The sequence below is a fragment of the Diceros bicornis genome, chromosome 10 (assembly GCF_020826845.1).
Source record: "Diceros bicornis minor isolate mBicDic1 chromosome 10, mDicBic1.mat.cur, whole genome shotgun sequence".
Classification (NCBI taxonomy): Eukaryota; Metazoa; Chordata; class Mammalia; order Perissodactyla; family Rhinocerotidae; genus Diceros; species Diceros bicornis.
Genome location: NC_080749.1, coordinates 70,907,807 through 70,928,664, shown reverse-complemented (window position 1 = coordinate 70,928,664; position 20,858 = coordinate 70,907,807). Strand labels below are relative to the sequence as shown.

The 20,858-nt window shown below is 38.7% G+C and overlaps 1 protein-coding gene across 1 annotated transcript in view; it reads left to right on the top strand.

Annotated features, from left to right (window-relative positions):
- The first annotated feature begins 2,985 nt into the window (after positions 1 to 2,985).
- Positions 2,986 to 20,858, top strand: part of TMEFF2 (transmembrane protein with EGF like and two follistatin like domains 2) — a 232,419-nt gene continuing 214,546 nt past the window's right edge. The window contains exons 1-4 of the mRNA XM_058549461.1: positions 2,986 to 3,498; positions 5,831 to 5,940; positions 13,607 to 13,736; positions 18,882 to 18,908. Of these exons, the coding sequence (XP_058405444.1) occupies positions 3,327 to 3,498; positions 5,831 to 5,940; positions 13,607 to 13,736; positions 18,882 to 18,908 (439 nt within the window). The 5' untranslated portion in view covers positions 2,986 to 3,326. The remainder of the gene's footprint in view (positions 3,499 to 5,830; positions 5,941 to 13,606; positions 13,737 to 18,881; positions 18,909 to 20,858) is intronic.

The window sequence follows — 20,858 nt, the reverse complement described above, 5'->3', positions numbered from 1 at the left end:
AATCATATAATGCACAATGCAAAGTACAATTCGTAGACCTAGTTTTAAATTCAATTCTAATAAGTAAACTGATTTGACCCTGCTGGGGGAAAAGTTGAAGCACTAATCCAATCACTAATCCAATCCTCATTGCCATAAAATTTCATGCCTGTCTACTTCCTTGGTACTAATGATGAGGCTAAATAATGTATATATTTTTATTTACATGTTCAATAATACTATGCTCCTTTCAGTGAATGATGTTCTTCTGCCACTTGGTGGTGCTTGCCAGTTTCAGAATTTGTTTCTTGGTGGCACTGTAACACTAACTACAAACTAAGCTGAACAAAATCACAGCATTCCTATTGGAAAGGCTTTGCTTCAAACTGTTTAATAATTTAAAGAACCTCTGTGGAAGCAACCGAATTTTGTTAACCAGTCACAACTAGTAATTAACTCTTTTGGAGTTTTAAGCTACTTTGGGCAAAATGTCTTAGGAAGAATGCATATTATTAGAGAGCATGCCAAAAATTTACTTAGCAGAGAATTCAATAACGGTTTTACTTGGCTAAGAGGGTCTGTAAAATTCTGCTGTAAAGTCAAGCACCGAAATCCTAGCAGGTCCTGTTTCATTATCATAATTATCGCATAAACACTTTTAAGGACTTTGCTTTTAGTTTCAAGCATGACATTTTCATTAGTCTGATTAGTTATCACACCAGCCTTGCTATGGAAAATGACATGTTCTCACTCCGAACTGGGGAGTTGTTAAATCATGATCTACATTAAGTGTATATTTATGTTTTCATCTGTGCTGAAAGGGTGCAGCGGAAGACATCTCTGATTCTTTGTTTTTGCAATATTGGCTGGCAGCTCTAACGGGCATTCCGTTTCCTTAAAGAATTTAGTTGCGCTGTCTAGAAGCCGATTTTCTGATGCCTCCAACGTCTGGTCAAATTGATCTGTTTTAATGGAGTCTTCGTCGGTGAGGAGCGAGATGCCACCGACCAGAATGCTGGGATCTGCTGCTTAATTGCCAGGAGTGAGACACTGAGATTCAGAAATCTTTGGAGGTGGGCGGGGTGGGGGGGTAATCTCAGGGCGGAGGCGGAGACGTAAGATGAAGGGATGGGTTTCACACAGGGAAAAAAAAAAGAGATTTCTTTGAGGCACTGAGGCGCTGCACGATCACATCTTTCAAAGGAGAAGTTAAAAAGCAAGGAAGTGGGAGGATGTTGGAGGTTAAAGTACTTAAAAGGATAGCTCGGGTACAATTTGTTTTCCTGGCAGTGCCTGAAAAGAATAGATAGTCCCTGTTTTCAAAGTGTATTGGTGCCTCTTTTAAGTGATTGGGGATGGAGGCTAATTGACTGTGAGATGCTATCAAAAAATGCTCTTCTAAATTCAGGGGACACAAAACGAGAGGGGGTTAAGGCGAGATTTAAAAAGAGAAAAAAAGGAAATGAGGGCTCTCAAAAGAAAGAAAGAATGAAAAAGAAAGAAGAAGAAGGAAGGGAGGGAGAGGAGAGGGAAGGGAAGAAGAAAGGGAGGGAGGGAGGAAGGGATAGACAGGGAGGGTGCGGAGAGAGAAGAAAAAATCCTGACTCACTCAACAATCACACAGAAAAGAAAACTCATCCAGAACACTGTGGCTGCAGTAACGACTCGGGTCACGAGAGAAAGATGCTCCTCTCCATCCGTGTCCCAGGAAGCTCTGGGTCCCGTTACTAGCGACTAAAACACCATTAGGCTAAATTGTACTAACTGCGTGAAGAATGCAGCAGGCGGAAGGCGGGTCCCGCTACGCCGGTTGCCCAGTGTTGGCTGGAGCTAAAGCAAGAAAGGCGCAGAGCGAGAGACTCCTGCGCAGTCGGACCTTCTCGCCTCGCCCAGGTCTCTGGCGAGGGTCTCGGGCAGAGATCATCGTCAAGCGCCCAGGGCGACTATCCGCGGCGCCAGGCAAAGCGAGCCGCTTCTCTTGGATGCCGCTTCCCGGCCCATGCGCCCGGAAACCCACCCGTTGCTGATGCAGAGGAGCCTTCCCTTCCTCTCTCTGACCACTTGTCCCGACCAAATCTGACCTTCGAAACACATTTGCTAGCACCTCCCAGGCAGCCGCACAAATAGGCTCCCGGCTGGAAACAGGCGTGTGATGGGGCGAGGGCTACAAACCTTTGGCTCTCCGGGCTGGTCGGGGCTGCAGGGGGCCAGGGAGGGGAAGAGAGAGAGAGAAGAGAGAGCTTGGAAGGCTGGTTGAGCCAGCTCGGAGAGCAGCCTTGGGGTCGCAGGCTCCTATGGGAACTGCTGCTGCTTCCAGGCTGGCCAGAGCTGTTCTCACACCACCGCCTCTCACCCTCTCCTGCTCCCTGCTACTCCCCAGAGAAACCTCCCTGGGCTCTGCGCAGCGATATTCCCAGCTTGTACCCTGTTACAGGCAGGCGGCGCGCTCCCGCAGGCTGGAGCGCCGGGCGCCGGCAGGACGCCCTCTCCTCTGTGCCCGCGTTCCCCTCTCCACCCTGCTGCTACGGCTCCTTCGCCACCTCCGCCCTCGCCAGCTCCAGCTCCGAGAGACGCCACCCAGCCGCCGCCGGCGCTCGCAGCCCGGGGTCACGCACGGAAGAGGGGTGCTAGATCCGACCCGGAGCTCGGTAGGGGGCGTCCTGGGACGGAGAGTGAAAGGGCAGGTGGTATATAAAGGTGTGAAGGTCGCCCACTCTGAAGCCTGCGCTTCTCACTTGAGCCATCCCCGCCCAACCGCACTCGGGCCAGCGCCTGGCGAGCTAGCCCATCTGTGGCATCCGCGGTCGCCTCTTCCTTGCACCTCCTCGCCGACCCCTCCCTCTCGGGACCTGCATCCCGCTCCGCCAATCAGCGCCCGATTGCCTCTTCACACGTGATCCCGGGCGGGCTAAGGACCTGCTGCTTCCCAAACGCCAGAGGGATGCGGGCGGCCGAGCGCGAGAGGCGGCTGCTAGGGTGCGGGGTGCGTTGACTTTCCCTCCACCCTGCCTCCTTGAGCTCCTCTCATCTGCCCCTGGAGTCCGGTCGTCTCCTGCTCCCCTCGGCTTCCCAGAGCCCCCTCCTTATGGCAGTAGCCTCCCGCGTCTCCGGCGCAGCCTCTCAGCGCACGACCCTCTCGCTCCCGGGGCTGAGCCGGGTCACTGGATGTTGCTGAAACTCTCGAGATCATGCGCGGGTCTGGCTGCTGCTTTCCCGTCGGGTGCCACTGCCACCGCCGCTGCCTGTGCTGCCGCTGTCCGCGGGATGCTCAGTAGCCCGCTGCCCGGCCCCTGCGATAGTGTGTTCTCCGGAAGCCGTTTGCTGCTGCAGAGTTGCGCGAACTAGTCATGGTGCTGTGGGAGTCCCCGCGGCAGTGCAGCAGCTGGACACTTTGCGAGGGCTTTTGCTGGCTGCTGCTGCTGCCGGTGATGCTACTCATCGTAGCCCGTCCGGTGAAGCTCGCGGCTTTCCCTACCTCCTTAAGTGACTGCCAAACGCCCACCGGCTGGAACTGCTCTGGTAAGTCCAGAACCCCAGACCCCGACGCCTTAAACCCCGCAGAGGAAACGCGCGTTTCCAGCGCAGACCAGCCTACCCTTGCGCGTCTCCCAAGCCTCTCGCCTCCTACTGCCCCAAACCCCTGAGACGACCGACCTCCACCCAGAGGAGCACAGAGAACTGATCCAGACCGCTAAGGAAGTGGGGGAGGGGTCTGGAGGGGGGGAGGCAGAAAGTGCAGCTGTAGAAACCTTTGCCTCCTTGCACTGAAATTGGAGCTGCGACGATTTTGAGAAATATTAAACGGGATGGTTTTGTGGATTCACTGAAAAGAGCACCAATCCTTGGAGAAACACTAAAACAGAACGTTTTCCATCATTAAAGAAAAAAGTCTAGCTAGAACGAGCTAGAAATAACTTTATGAGAAAGAACGAGTGAGAAAGCAATAAATCAAATGGTGACTGCAGGGGAAACACTGATTCCTGGCAACAGTGCCATGAGGGTGCACTGGTCTCTGGTCTGGCATTCGAGACCAGGTCACACAGATTCTAAAGGAGCTTGGGTTAAGAGATGCAATTTCTCTTTCTTTCTCTCTCTCTCTCATACTCCTCTCCTTCGCTGCAAAAACAACGTCTATTGCAGCCCACAGATGCCTCCCTCTTGCCTCTCAAAGCTCTTAATGGTGGAGGGAAGTTGAGAAAAGAATCATTCGTAGGTCTCCCGGGCCGGGGTGGACATGACCAAGGCCGGGCAGGCTCACGCGCAGGCGGGCGGAGGGCGGAACCGAGCCGGGTGGGCGCCGACTCCTCCATTTCTGGGCAGGCTTCCTTGGAGTGGGTCGGGCGCTCTTCTTGCTCGCTCGGGTCCCGTCAGAGTCTGAACGCGAGAGCTTGGCAGGCTTTGCTCTGCTGAAGCCTCCTAATTAAATAGGGCCCGATGATGGGAGTTGCTGCGCTTGGAGCTGGCTTCTCCTTTCAGTATGACAGCCCGTAGCATACCGGGCGGATTGTGATGTGATTTCATTGGCATTTTAAACTCCATTATCATGCCTGCATATTGTCCCCTAGGTCTAGTCTGTTCCTGTTTTAGCAAGTGTGTGTGTAATTATTCATCTTCTGTAAATATAATTCTGCTGTAAAAAATCAGTCTCTGAATAAAGTGGCTTTCAGGGATGTATGTGAGCTGAAGTGTATGTAACTTTGGAGAGGAGGGAATAACCAACTGTAACTTATAGGATGAAAGAATACGTAATCCTGGGTTGTTACTGACGTAAATTTCACGAGGAAAATTATTGTGCATCATTGTAGTTTGTGCTTTTTAAAGACAGGTTGAGATTTGCAACCCTGTTAGATTTGGGTCAATAGATTGCCTTTGTTCTGTTTTTGGCAATTTCCAAATTTGGCATTTTTATAAAACTCAACATGTTTTCTTTAACTTATTTGTGGCTCATGCGTGCATGTATGTTATTTTGGAAAGACTAAGTTCCACTTTGCAGGTGCCTAATCACTTTTTAGGTGCTTTCTCAAAGGAGTATTAAACAACCTGCAAAATCAATTGTTTGTAATGTGGACAGCTTTGTAGTCCAAGATGACTGTTTTGCTTCGTTCCTAACTACAGTATTGTTTTAGGAAATAACTAACTTAAATGTGAAATTGAGGCTGACAATCAAGAAATTCATTATTAGCCAGATATCTTAAAGGGATCTGCAGAAACTGAAGAGAATGAACTGGGTTTCCAGACAGATTGTCAAGAACCTGGCACCCCCCGCCACCCCTGTTAACTTAGAGGTGATCAATCTTCATTTGAGCCAGACAGACCATCACAGAAAACACTGTGCCTGTTTATCTTTAGTATTGGGGCTTTGTTTCCTCTTTGTCTGGAGAAATTCCAAATAAGGGGTTGTTTCAGACCTTAAAGCAAAAGAATGATTAAAGATGGAAAAATGGTAAAATGACATTCAGAGACCATCGCCAGTTTTTTTCTAAAATGTGGAGTTTGGGGGTCATAAACTATAGTCCACTTAATGAGAAAAAAAAATAAAGAAGCTAAGAAGCGAGTGTTAAACCTTCATTCACCACTGCCAGTATTAACCCACGCTAAAGTAAAATAGCTCTATCAAAAAAAAAAAAGGATATTAGAAGGAAATAGACGAGAAAACAATTGTGAAAAAAAGAAATTAATATTGATCACTTAACTAGATTTTTGAGGTTATCTGTAGAGAATGACCTTGCAGTACAGCAGTGGTGGTTGGAATTAAAATTTAGGGTAATTCTTTTAAAGCTTCAAGGTAGTGCTTTTTTTGTTAACGTCTATAACATTTTTTAGTGACTGGCGTGTTCTCTTTAAATTTGAGGTTACGATGACAGAGAAAATGATCTCTTCCTCTGTGACACCAACACGTGTAAATTTGATGGGGAATGTTTAAGAATTGGAGACACTGTGACTTGCGTCTGTCAGTTCAAGGTAAGAAGTCTGATATTTGCATCTTTTAATTCATCGACGAGACTACAAAGCAAGGATCTCCCTTTACAGCCTGTTCCTTGGCAATTTATGTGTCTGTAAGCTAAGATGAAAGGTGGCATCAAGCACAAGTACCGGCAAGAGCCAACTGATGTCAAGCAGACAAGCTCTTTGGGAGAAATGTATATGCCATGGTTATAAATGCCGCTGGAGGTGAAGCGTCAGGTTGTTCTTTTGGTCTGTCAAAGGAAACTTATGTGTCTGTACTCCTAGCATGCATTTTATAAGTCAGCTCCTGGGGATAATAGTCAAAATAGTTGGCCGATCAGAAGTGTGGATTTGTACTTTTGTTCTTTTTGATTAGAGCTATCATCTTTTTGATCATATTGCTTTCTGTTTTAAGGGTCTTGGGTTTTATTATCCTGGCAACCTGGTTAAGTTTTTAAATGAACTGTTTATTAATGTGACTTCAAAACTACTGTGCTAGTTTGGATATCATGGGACTTGTTAATATATGTCACCTTTCCATGGGTAACGTATTCGATTACAACTAATCTCCCAGGAATCCAAAAGAGCGCAAATAGCTACAAGTCATGTCATAAACATGAGAAAGGTGTACTTTGCCTAGTGTTAAAAAAAATAACATAAAAATAAAAAGAGACTGGTATCAACACTGGTATCATCAAAACTAGGTTATTAGTATGCATTAAAGATAGAACTCAATGTTATTATTATATTCATCATCTAACAAAAGCTAACAAAAGCTTTCTACCATGCAAATTATAAACCTTCTCTCTCAAAATGTTTACATAATGATATATACCTTCAAATATCATAGATGCTGTACTAATGTCTTGTATTCACCTTTGAGTATTATTGAATTACTTTTTTAAAAACACGTAAAATCTAACATAAGGTTCAACCAGGAAATATGCACATAAACACAACTATACATGTGGGATCAGGGAAAACTTTTCCAAGATTGTAAGTGAAACTAAAAAACAATAAAAGATATAGAACAAATAAAAATGTTAGACCTCAAATTCAGGCCTAAATATTTGTTATAGTATGGAATATTTAGAATGGTTGATAAAATTTAAATATTTTAGATTGAATTTAACCTCCCAGTGAGAGATAAGGGAATTCATATTTAAATACAGTTTGAATGGCTTATAGATAAGCTAAAAGCTCCTTGGACATTATTTTTTTCTTTCTAAGAAAAGCAATAAAACAATTGGTATTTGTAAAGTGCACCACCTCCTGGTGGGTAAGTATTGCTGTGACCCTTCTATAATCTTTTAGACCCTACTAGAGTGTTAGAAACATATTCATGCATATTTAATATGCATGTGACACCAACTCTTAAGGTCTCCAGCCACACTGAACAATGTAATTATGTTCTTTCAATGAACTACACGAGAGAGATGGAGCATGAGAACCCTCCAAGTCATACTTTCTCCAAATGTTAAATTTGGGGAAATGTTAATGTTAAATTTTTCCTTTTCAGTTTGTGATTCCCATAAATTTGACTTATTTTCGTGACCAAGGGTAGACATAAGAAGTGAACTCATAAATCGTATAAAATGAATGAAGAAGAATGTTCCTCCAATGGAAAGCCATAATTCTAACAAGATTTGGCCAAGAGAAAAAAAGAGGAGTTCACAAAATTCTAAATGGATGCATGCTACTAAAAGGAAATGCATAATTTTCTTATTAAAGAAATTGTGTTCAGTTTTTAGGGTCCACAAAGGGTTTTGGTAAAATTTTTATCAACAAAGACATTTGTGTTTTTCATGCATTGGTCAACCAGTTACATTTGTCATTAATTTAAATAGTTGTTGAATGGAATAGATGAATAGATCGGGGGTGGGCAACGAATGCAAGTTTGAATAAGAATCTAAAATGTAAATTTTCTTTTCCTTATGCCTGTATCATTTTAAATTTACTACTAGGTTACTACTGCTGTTAGTTTGTGCTTTGCAATAGCCGTCAGTCTGTCAGGAGAAAAATAAACATTTCCCTAGTGGAAAATTTAGACTCTGCACATACCAAGAATAGAGAGTGGCTGAATTAAGTTGAAGATCAAAGAAAATGAACAAATTGTGCAAAGAATAATAGATAGGATACTTTAGGCTAAGAGTATCTTGATTCAGTCCTTTCCAATACTTTCCAATGAATGTGAGTGTTTTTGTTTTTTTTGGGGTTTTTTTGCCCCAGTATCTGATGGAAAGGGAGAGGTCCTGAAAATCTGTTTTCCTGTATCCTATTTTAAACTAGCTGAGGTCATCTACTCTCTGTTTCTCCTGCATTTTCACGTACAAGAACAAATTCTTCTATTCAAAATAGGATGCAAACTATGGTCTTTCTGGCTGAGAGATCAGTTTCAAAGAGGGAATGGATGTGTTTTTATAATCTATAATGTTTTCCAATTTGGATTATTATTGGAGCACTAAAGTACACATATATTTGTCCTCACCTCTCTTAGATGATTTATAAAAAACATATTCTGCCCTTCAAACATATTATCTCATTTATTTATTACAATTGAGTGAGATAATTATTTTCTCCTCCTTTTGAAGATGTGCATAAATATAAATAACTTACTGATAAGTGGTGATCCTAAAGCAAGAACCCAAGTCCTTTGACAACAAATCTAATTTTTTTCCAGGACATTATACATGCAAATAAAAACATTGGTAACAACAACAAAAGTACCAACTTATTTTAGACAACTCTTAATATCAAAAGGAGTACAACTAATTCTTAGGTGATGATATGAATTCCAGAAATGGCCTACCACCTCATGCATCCTACCTTCCTATCTGTATACCAAATGGTATGCTGATCAATCTGGTAAATCAGCTGTGGGGATGAAAATTCAGAGACAGTGGATGGATGGATAGATGGGTGGATGGATAGATGGATGGATGGATGGATGGATGGGTGAGTGGATGGAGGGATGGGTGGATGGAAGAATGGATGGATGGATGGATGGATGGATGGATGGATGGATGGATGGATGAAAGGAGGAAGGAAGGAAAGAAGACACATATGTAGTTATTCATAGATAACACTGGTCCTACAATGATCAATAATCACTTTATAATTTAAGAATGTGATGAAGCCTTATGTTTTTTAGGTATTATTTAATTCAAATGTTAAATATTTTCATTTAATAAGCCATGCTTTATATCCGCAGTTGTTTCAGTTACTAGGACTACATAATAAATTGCCCAGAACTTAGTGGCTCAAAACAAAGAACATTTATTTTGCTCATGAATCTGCAATTAGACAGGGCTTAGTGGAAACATCTCATCCCTGCTCCCCTTGGCGTTAGGTGAGGGGAGCAGGGAAGGCAAAGTCTCGGTTCTGTGCTCGTCTCAGGGCTCTCACTCATATGTCTCACTGTCAGCTGGGGACCTTGGTCCTTCTCCATGTGGATCTCTCTGTATGGGCTAGTCTGGGCTTCCTCATAGCACAATGGCTGAGTTTCAATGGCAAGCATCCAGAGAGAGAGAAAGAGCCAGGTAGAAGCTGCATCCTTTAATGACCTAGCCTCAGAAGTCACAGAGTCACTTTCACCATAGTCGCAAGCCTACCCACTCTTGTAAAATCATAACAATTTTTTCAAATAAAGAAATGTAATCACAGAGAAGTAAAAGTTACCTATGGAATGATCAAAGGATTGGAACATATGCAGGTTGTCTTGTTTATTTATTTATTTATTTATTTTTTTGGAAGAGAAACATGCCATATCCTAAGCCATTATTCCTAAGCCTTTGAGAGCTGGGAATATAACAGAATTCACTTAACATCTGTGGAGCACCTTCTACATGCCAGACTCTGTGGAAGGTGCCGACAATACATAAAACATAAGTTATGCATAGCTTCTAGAAGCTGAAATCTCAGCTAAAAGAAATCCTTATTATCCAAACAAGCAATAAATCGTGAAAAACTTCTCACATAAATTTTTTTTTTCATTTTTCACAAAATGAATTTCAAATATTCTACGGTGTCAAGTCATTGAATCCACTAGTGTGGCATGTAGCTGCTTTCTTAAGCAATGTGGACATTTTGGAACAAAATCATTGTACTAAAAAACATGTATTTGGAAAATAAACTTAAGATTTTTAAAACATCTTAAAAAAAATAGAATCCCTTTTCCCCTCAGAGGAAGTTTGCACAACACATACATTTATGGGCCTAACCATCTGGGCCTGAGTCTTGTTTTTTCTCTTACCAGCCAACTACGTGGCCTTTAGCAAGTCACTTAACATCTGAATCTGTCCCTTCATCTGAAACTGAGCAGTATCATGATTACCACTAAAAGCTATTTCCAACAATTTAGCATATTTTAATGTAGTAGTTAGCCTATTTTTATGCCCAGGGTTATCCTGTTTTCTTTCATTTTTCTAATTTTAGACATGCATGTTTTAGTGTCTGTGTTAGATGATGACTCTGCTAGTTAAAATACATAGTATGAAAGGCAAATAATTTACATTTCTTTTTTATAGATGAATATGTCAAAGTGTTTTAAAAACATGACTCTGTTAATCCTTCCAAATGCCCCAGTTAACCACTTCAAATGGAGAAACTGAGCTATAAACTTGTTAACTATTTCATTGTTGAGTGATATACACAGGGTCCTACCCCAAGGCAGTGAGAGAAATGGGAGAACCTAGGACCAGATTTCCACTCCTGAGCCTTAATGATTTAGAGTCTGCTTCCTCCTTGTGTTATTCATATTAATGTGTGCAAGTCATGGTAGTAAGGGCCAAAAGCATCTTGCTGATAATCTACAGTTAAGCTCTTTTCAGCTCCATACAAATCTCTCTTTTGGCTTGTGCATGAAACTTGGCAGCTCTGTTTTTAGCACTGTTCACATTTGGCTTACTGCATCCCTCAGAAGTGGCATATGAGCACTTTATCAGTTTATTCGATATTTTAAGATGCATATCAGCATTGTGTACTAGCACTTGACAGAGATAATAAATACTTGCCACCCCTCACTCCCCATCCACTGATTACATCTGAGTAATCTGCAGAAGTAGATGAGAAGGATAAATAAAGAAATCTTAGGGATTGCAAAGAATAAAATGTGTACCCAAATAGTCTACACACAAAGTGTCGTAACCAGGGTTGAGGGTAGAGATTAAAAAGTAACCAAGAACAAGAATGCTAGGACCCGAGAATGAGAAGCTAACTAGTCCAGCCATCCACACTAATTATGACTCTCTTCTGCCTACTGAAAGGGTCAGCAAGTCTACTGACTATAATATGTCACCAGCTATTCGCTTCTTTCTGGTCTGTCCTCCATGTACTCAGACACCATTGTAGTGTTAGTGTGTCCTCAAATTCTCCCTACATTCTCCTGTCCCTGGTCTTGAACACAGCACATTTATTAAGCATCTATCCATCCACCCGCCTCCTTGGACATGTTTCTGACATGAGCACCAGCCCCATTTATTTGGTGTCTCCTCAGAACTGCTCATTGGAAAATTCAGCTCTTCACTGGCATTTTGCTATTGCCCTTTTTCTTCAGTAGCGATGAAAATGTTCAGTCTTGCGGTAGGTCAATTTTCAGATGTAAGTTAAAATGTATATATACGTATTTGGAAAGCTTGTGGAAGGCAGTCCTTACACAGGTATCACCTGATCAGAAGTTATTGAGTCCCTATTGAGTTAAAGATCCTCATTAGTGAAAAGTTCCAAGCAAAACAGTTTTAAAATATAATCATGTAGGGCCGGCCCTGTGGCTTAGTGGTTAAGAGCACGCGCTCCGCTGCTGGCGTCCCGGGTTTGGATCCCGGGCGCGCACCGACGCGCCGCTTCTCTGGCTATGCTGAGGCCCCGTCCCACGTACAGCAACTAGAAGGATGTGCAGCTATGCCATACAACTATGTATTGGGGCTTTGGGGGGAAAAATAAATAAATAAATTATTTTTAAAATATAATCATGTAGATGGACTGAGTGTGGGAGCCAACGGTGTAATCATGGAAAGGAATTATTGCATAGAGGGCTTCCAGAATGTCTAGATTAGAAATTATAGAAACAAAGATTTCTAAAATATGTCATGTTTAAAATATTTATCATTTTAATCATATTTAAATAATTTCTAAATAGATATGATTAAATATCTAAATCACCATGTTAGCAATTATGATGATCATAATATGAGTGTCATAACAATTTGGATTTACTATTGGGAGGAAAGTATTTCACAATTAGTAAAAAATTGTATTCAGGTTTTTCAGTAATAGATACAAAATAAGACTCATAAAATAAGATTTTCATTTCAGAGAACATTGGCTTATACCATTTATAAATTTTTAGGATGATTAAGCCATTATTATATAAAGGCAAAGAACGAGAGTTCAATGGTTGATTGGGAAGGAGAAAGTATAGATATTGTAAAGAAATAGAGTAAAAAAATAAATCTCAGGTTTTTATCATCAGATTATAACCTTATTCGGGATTTGCTCTCTTATTTTTTTTTTTTTTTGCATAAATCCCTAAGTTGAATTGAACTTATGATAGAGTTTAGGTTTATTATCATATATATTAAAACTTTCCTAGCCATCTCACTAGGTTGTTGGCTCATTTTGTATGTGTTATGAATTTACAGTGCCTCAAAAACCCAAATATTTTAATAAGACATTGAAAACAGAAAAGTGTTTTCATATAGCATGTGTATGTTAGATTTGCTTTACTTACTTTCTGGCATAGATGAGTATTTATAAATAATCGTCTTGATCATTACATTTGTTATAATTAAACAATGAAGTGCATCAGTGGTAGTCATCATGAGATAATCACATCTCTGGCATAATTAACAGGTATAGGACACAGCCAAGTATCTCTAATGCCTTAGAGGGTGATTATATTATGATGAGTATATCACGTAGGTTGCCTAATTTTCATGCTAAAATGTGTACTTTTTTTTAATGAGGTTGTTATAAAAATGAACTTTTCTCTTTATGAAATATATATTAATCGTCATACTTTTGAATAGTCAATAAAGTTTACATATAGTTCAGTAGTTGTTGAATTTTTTCCTGTATTCCATATTCTATTATTTCTCTCTACACTGTATCTACATCAATATCCAATAATCTAAAAATATATAAAAAATAATTAGTAGTCCAAATGTCTTATCCACATATTTAGCAATTTGTATAGATTAAAATTCAACAGAGAAAAAACATACTCAGCAGTAACTGAATTCTTTGATATTGCAGCTGTATACTTCTGCTCCAAGCACAGATAGACATTACTTGTTTTTGAATAGCTTGAATATTGTAGCATGTTTTGATTTTTTTCAACCAAGCCAGATGGGCCATATATCAGAGAAGCAATATTAAATAATATTGATACAGTTATTGCTATATCATTTTAGTATTTCTTCTCCAATCACTTTGTTGGAATTGCCTGAACAATTTAGAAGCTTTTTTCCCTCTATCTGAATCAAATGACTGATTGGCTGACTTGACATTGCTTTTGTGTATCTTTGAATGATGCCCTTGCAAGGTCAAAGACTTAATGGATACAATGGGGATCACTATAAACGAAGACAAGTGTTTTCTTTTGTAAACGATTATTTCTGTTCAAGATGTCAGAGGCATGCAGACTCCAGTACTAACCATAGGCTTACATCTGTGTGTCCCCCAGTGCAACAGTGACTATGTGCCTGTGTGTGGCTCCAATGGGGAGAGCTACCAGAATGAGTGTTACCTTCGGCAGGCTGCGTGCAAACAGCAGAGTGAGATACTGGTGGTGTCTGAAGGATCATGTGCCACAGGTATGTATGTGATGCTGAAGACTCCCTAAAACCCTCTGAATGGATTCTGAATCCAAGAACCATGCCTTGCCTTTCCTGTTGTGTTATCTCCAAATAAATAATTTAGACTGTATATTGGCTAGACAGGCCTCTTATTCTTTTGTACAAAGCATGCATTATTCCTATTCTATGTCTTTTACATTTCAAATCACTTCTGGAAGAAAGAGAAAATCTACCATAAGGATGTTGGTAGATTTTAATACATATGTTATTTAATGAAGTGCAGATAGTTGAATAATATAATTAGAAGTCTAGATTGACTGTCCAGGTGCTAAATATATAGCAACCTATCTATGCGTGGATAAAATTTGTTTGTTGGTTGGTTTGCTGGAGGACAGCTTTGCAGATTTAGTTCAGAAGTTAAGATGTGACTACCCTTAGCAGCTCTACAAAATGCTCTTCTTAGTCTGGAGCAGACTACATTGAAGACTATATTGGTGATGGGCATTACCTCTAACGACATCTGTCCTTTCTGACACAGACAGCCTGGGATTCCACAAAGCTTTTTAATTATATTGTACCAAGAACGTTATGAGAAAGATAGATAGGAGGAAGAGTGACTTCCTTAGCTCCTGAACTTTTCAGGTTTTCCTTTTGTGTACAGAAGTTGTTGGAGCTGAACAGCATTACAGGCAGAAAAACAAACAAACAAACAAACAAAAACCAAGAGGAATGAAGCCCACCTTGATAAAGCAATGCTTTAAAATGAAGCTGAGTTCTCAGGTTAGGCTGGAGACATTAAAATCACATATATTAAAGAAACTTTAGTGTCCCATGATAGCTGTCCTTAATGGCAAATAAGCATCTTTTTGGAAAGTCATAATTTCTGAGGAATTGGATGATATAAGCATATTCAGGAAAAAAAATAATGATATAAAACATGAACTTTCTTCAAAAAATGGAAATATAGAATAGTGCCAGGAACAGTCTATTTCATTGAAAAAATCCCTCTTTTAGTTAACAGGTATTTCTATTCTTGGATATTATGTTAAAAGTTCTGTGTGTGATGGCTGGGGCAAGGTGGTAAATGAGCAAGGAGAAAGTCTCATATTCTTTAAAAGATTATCTTAAGTCCATTGATTGTTAATAACTGATAGTGTTCCAAGTTGTACTGGTGACCACCAAAGTTTCTAAGAACTAGCGGAAGAGAATGGTATCATTCCTCGTGGGCAATAATGTAGGCTTTTTGGTTTGGTTTCAATTCTTAAGTAGTCTTGTCTCCTACATGATTCTTTGCCTCACAATGTGAATGTACTTTCTGGAAGGGCGATGGGAAGGCAAGCTGAAGTAGTGCTCCACTTGCTTCTTATTTGCTAAAGCAAACAGGTCATTGCTGCTGGATCTGTGAGTGAGAAGTGATGAGTGAAAGTAACAGCGACGTGGGACCATATTCCCCAGGAGGAAAGGTGGAGGACCAGCATGCTACTCTCATATTAAGGATGGAAAAAAAAAAAGACAAGGAGCAAACTACTTATGAAAAATCAATCTCCCATACCTCATGAACAAAAAATGGTAAATCACACTTTAGGACAAATGGAATAGAAAAAAAAAAAAAAAATGAATCCTCTGACTCCCAGAAACCAGGAATGATGTAGTCAAATACTGGAGAATACCGAGGAAAAGATTTGCTTATTCAACATCATATAGGATATCTGTCTGTCTCTGACAATAGTCAAATGAGGATCATAAGGCAGTAGTCGTAATAGCCATGAAGTTATGGTTATCGCTAACAATGTTTGATACCAAAATCTCTCTTTCTTACTTGCCAACCTCCAAGTTCTTGTCAGCACATGCCATCACATTCTCCTGATTCATTCAAGTCTTTCTACTCTAGTCTCTAATGTGTTGGTTATACTATGAAAATAAATACTTAGCCAAGTAGAAAATTTAATCACAATTGAGTAATCCATCCCTAGCTCATTCACAGACTTAGATTTCTGCAGGATTTAATTAGTAATCCAGTCTTGATGAATGCATCTTCCATTGACTTGGTAATCTAAAATGTTTTTGGTCTGAATAATGATAGAGGGACCAAAGTAATTTTGATTAACCAGGTCTGACTGTAAATAAATTGAAGTTCTGACTTTTTGATCTAAAAGAGATTCTCATTCTTTTCTTCATAGATTTCCATTTATTTTTTAATGCTATTTGACACTGAGTGGAGGTGGCAAGTTGTGATCTCTAGGAATAAAGGCAGTGGAAGATAGAACTTTCTATTTATTATATTTAATTGAACTTACAAATAATTTTTTGTCCAGAAAATGATTTCCTATTGGGCAGTCTTCTCAATAGCCTCACTCTCAATTTCACGTTTTGTCTTATAAGAAATGCATTGACTGGGAGCCTAGATTCAGGTCCAACATCATGACTTCTTCACTAATAAGGCTTTAGTAGGCTACTTAACTTTGGTTTGCCAAGATGACTCATCTTATAGTAGAGAAACCATTAAAGCTTCCCATCACTATTTCATAATGATGCCATGGTCTTAAAGGGCCACTTGTTTCCATCATTTTCTTTCCTAGCTACTTAATTTGGGTCAAATCAAACACAAATTGTCTTAAGGACCATGCCCCTCGAATTTTTAGAAATATACTTGGGAAATATAATCCAAAATCTGTCTGCCATTTTTCTCGATTTTCTCTAGCCATATGTATTTGTTTATTTTAAGCCAGCCCTGGTGGTCTAGTGGTTGAGATCTGGCACTTGCACCACCGTGGCCCAGGTTCGCTTCCTGGTCAAGGAACCGCACCACCTGTCAGTTGTCATATTGTGGTGGCTGAGTGTTGCTGTGATGCTGAAAGCTATGCCACCAGTATTTCAAATACCAGCAGGGTCGCCCATAGTGGACAGGTTGCAGTGGAGCTTCCAAACTGAGACAGACTAGGAAGAAAGACCTGGCCACCAACTTCCAAAAAAATTGTCCATGAAAACCCTATGAACAACAGTGGAGCATTGTCTGATATAGCTCCAGAAGATGAGACAATGGTGCAAAAAAATGGGGCAAGGTTCTGCTCTGCTAATATACAGGGTCACTGGGAGTCAAATCAACTGGACAGGACTAACAACAATGTATTTATTAGAAAACCTATAGATGAATAGGAAAGATATTTATTCAAAATTTTAATTATTATGTTCCAGACACAATGATAAGCATTTAAAATATGCTATTGTGCAATAATCCTCAAAATAGTCCAATGAGATAGACATTACTCTACCCACTGAATAGAGGACAAATAAGCTTAAGAAGATTGAATAACATTCTTTATGTCATCCAATGAATAATGTTGAGAGCTTGGAATCCATAAGCTTTTATGCATTTCCTCTTAAGTGCATGTAAGTATAGAAAGCTGAACAAGACATGGTCCTTGATTTAAAGAAATTTGTGGTCTTAGTGGGAAAGGGAAAAGAAACTATGCACATTCAACTAAAACAGGTAGAATGTACTAGTGCTGTAATAGTATAACCTGTTATTAGCCTCTGATGATTATAAGTAATACTGAATTAAGCTTTCAAATTAATTCAAATAAAGTCAGTTAAAATTTTAGCTGTGAAAGTATAAAAAAGGAGACATGACAAACATTGACCATTCGGGCACTGTCCCATCCAAGTGATGGTGCCCTGACATGATTATCAGTTCAGTTGACAGGGCTATTCTCCTGTTATGGAGATGAATGTATCAGCCTTTCTTGATCTGTTATCATTAAACAGTCAAATCATATTAAAATCCTTACTTGATTCTACATTTACTAAGAAGGTTGTTATTATAAATTGTTTTACCAATTAGCTTGCCTTTAAGAAAAGGATATGCTGGCCCAAAGACATATGCCTTAGTCACCTTAGCAGTTAATTAATGACCTGACATTCTGATTCCATACAAGGGTAGATCCTGTGATTTTAGTTAATGTGAGTCTCCACCAAGGCTGACAATTCAAACTACTGCTCCTTCATGGCAGTGCTAATGCCTAACATGATGATACAGAGGACTATTGGGGAGGCATCCATTCTTCAGTATGTGTCAACCTTCTGTGGATTTTCATGCATTATGCTTCTTTATATGATGGGCCTCTCAGGAAAGTGTCATGGAGACAAGCAAGTATAAGTAGTTTTAATTTAATTGGACTAACACAGCAAACACAAATTCATGGAAGTGGCATTTGGTGCAGGTCTTGAACCCTGGTTGAGATTTCAGTGTAAAATGAGGGTATATCAGACAGACAATACCGGTATTAGTCTTATTTCCCAATATTAACATTAAAAATACATAAGCAAATGTTTTTAGAATGGAAGAAGTGGGAGGCATAAGGAAAATGATGTCTACACTTAACAGGTGGAAGCAGATGGAAACTCAACGGTCTTGACTCCAACTAGAAAACTGGATGTTTCTGGGAACTGAGTTCTCCAAAATAGACAACTTTGAGCAGTTATAATTATGTGGGAGGGAGGGGAGAGAAGAAGTGGAGAAAGAGAAAGGCAGAAGGGAAGTTATTGTTTTTTCTGCCAGCATCACCTAGGGTATATCCAATTTTAATCACAAAGACAAAAGTTAAGCTCACTTTTCTGCTGATTTCAAAAACAAAAGATGCTGTTGGTTGCAGATAGACTCATCCAGAATTGTGGTATTTGGAAAACATATTAGCAATTATATAAAAAGATATTCATTTTTAAACTGTTTTTCTCTTTGTGATTTACAAGAATATAAGCGTTAATTATGAGTTTATTTGCCACATGTCTTAGACTGTTTTATTTCTTAATCTCACTGACTTGTTATAAGCATTTCATTTTCATTTTTTTTGTTAATGGCACCAAATGCATCCTGAATAAAATAAAAATGTGAGAGATTTTGCATAGTCAAGTTTAGGAATTATTCCAAAGCTAGATAATACTTTTTTTCATAAAGTTTAAGAATGAAAATAACAGAATTTATTTTGTTATGTTATAGAAATTATTTTAAATTGATGTGAATATACATTTTCAGATTAAATACTAGTCATTTTCTCGATTATACTACTGTCTTAATGAAGAAAGTAAACATGAATTTTAAAAATGTCTTGAATATTTTTGAATATGTTTTTCAAGCAACAACGAAGTATTTCTTTTTCCCCCCAGATGCAGGATCAGGATCTGGAGATGGAGGTAGGAGTTGCCTTTTTATATATTTGAAAACTTACATGTGGATATTCTTTGTGGATATGTACTCATATATTTGCCATTACAGATATCTGATACAAATTTGCATTTTGTATTTTAGGAAAAGAGAAGACAAAAAATTATCATTCTCCTTATTAAGTAAATGTATATGCTATGCAAATTATTAGATATATTTATGAACCTTACTTAAGAACTCTATCTCCATCTAATCTTCCTTATTCTTTTATTTGTTTGTGTCTGAGTTATCTTTGAGATAGATATACATGTGAAATCTTCCTAACAGAAGCTTCCAAGCATATTGGAAAGGCAGAAAACTCATGAGGAAATCATTTAAATATTGAGTTTTTAAAACATATAATACTGCCCTCAATTACTAGGTATTAATATTAACACATACATAACTATCATTTAAACAGAATCTTATCAAAATAATAATTTGAAACTGAAGGAGCTTTCATTCATAAAAGGAAAGTAAAAAAGATAAACAAAATTTAAGCCAATGAAAAGATAGTCTCTTTACTTTTTAATTAATCTATAGTTTTTTTACTAAAATAACATTTATGTTTTCATTATTTAGTTGTGTGTTTAAGGAAGTATATAAGATAAGAGAAGGGCAGAAACTTTCCAAATTTGATCTGTTGTACTTACTGCCAAATAAGATTTTACTTATGGATTGAATCTTCATTGTAAATTTCCCAAAATGCTTTTCGAAATGAAATCCAAGCAAAATCTCACCTTTATACACAAGAAGAAAACAAAAACTAGGTATAATTTCAACGAGAATAATAAAAAGAGAAAGAATAAAAACACACGCATTCTCTCAAGGCCTTGCTTATGTTGTATAAAACAATTAAATGTATGGTTCCAAGTAAATTTTAGTTTTTAAATGCAAAATTTGATAAAAGATAAAGAGAAGAAGGCCTTGGATTCAGGGAAGTCAGTTCTTCTACTGCACACCTTATCTAGTTTGGGCAACACTTGAAAGATTTATCAAATCACTTTATGTAATGAAAGGCTTCACTAGCCAAATAAGCAAAATACCCAGAGAATACAATTAGAACAGCATATTGGGGCACAGTTTTTTTCCATAAAGTCTAAAGCTGAACAGTAGTCAAGATTCAGTACCACGAGAGCATGAAATGGGTTTCAGTGTCACATGATAGTGGACGGTCATTCGATGTCAGGTCAGTCTTTCACTACCTTCTAGGAAATTGTTTGTTTGTTTTTTCTGTAGCTGATTAATATAGTATTCCTAAGAAAACGTTCCTAGAGGTTTTGAGAAGAAGAGCTTCTAGAACAAATTAAATCTTAGAGAGAAAAAGAAAGGGAAAAAAGATAGTTCCTTGAGTAGATTTTTCATCATTGGAATATTAAGAAATTAATCAACTTATAAAATGTTGCTTTTGGAAGGAAGTAGTTTCTATGCAAAATTCTGTATATTTTCCAGCTATTTAATTTTATATGTAGACTACCTAATTTGTCAGATATTGTGTTGAGCTTCAACTGTTCTACTGTTCATACAACAAGTTTCGTTGATTTTTTAGCATCTTTGAAAACAAAATTTAACAAACCAGTCTACAAAACACAGAATATCTTCATTGATCTTTCTGTTGAAATATCACAATATACTTTCTTCTAATTGAGTCTCCTCCTTATATCATACATCATTGCTTCATTTTTTTAAATAATAAGGTGTAGTTTATGTTTCAGACACTAGTTCCCAGCTTTCATTCATTGTAATTAGCACATGATAGTGGAAGTGAAGTCATGCCCACTCTTTCTTGTTGCATTTTATATTGAAATCTTTGGTTCATTATGTTATCCTGTGATCTGATAAGCTAATGTTTTTAGGAAACAGTTTTAATCTCATGAATATGATGTTTCTAACTTAAATTTTGTACATTAGTTGGAAACTACTTTCCTTTTTTTTTTTCT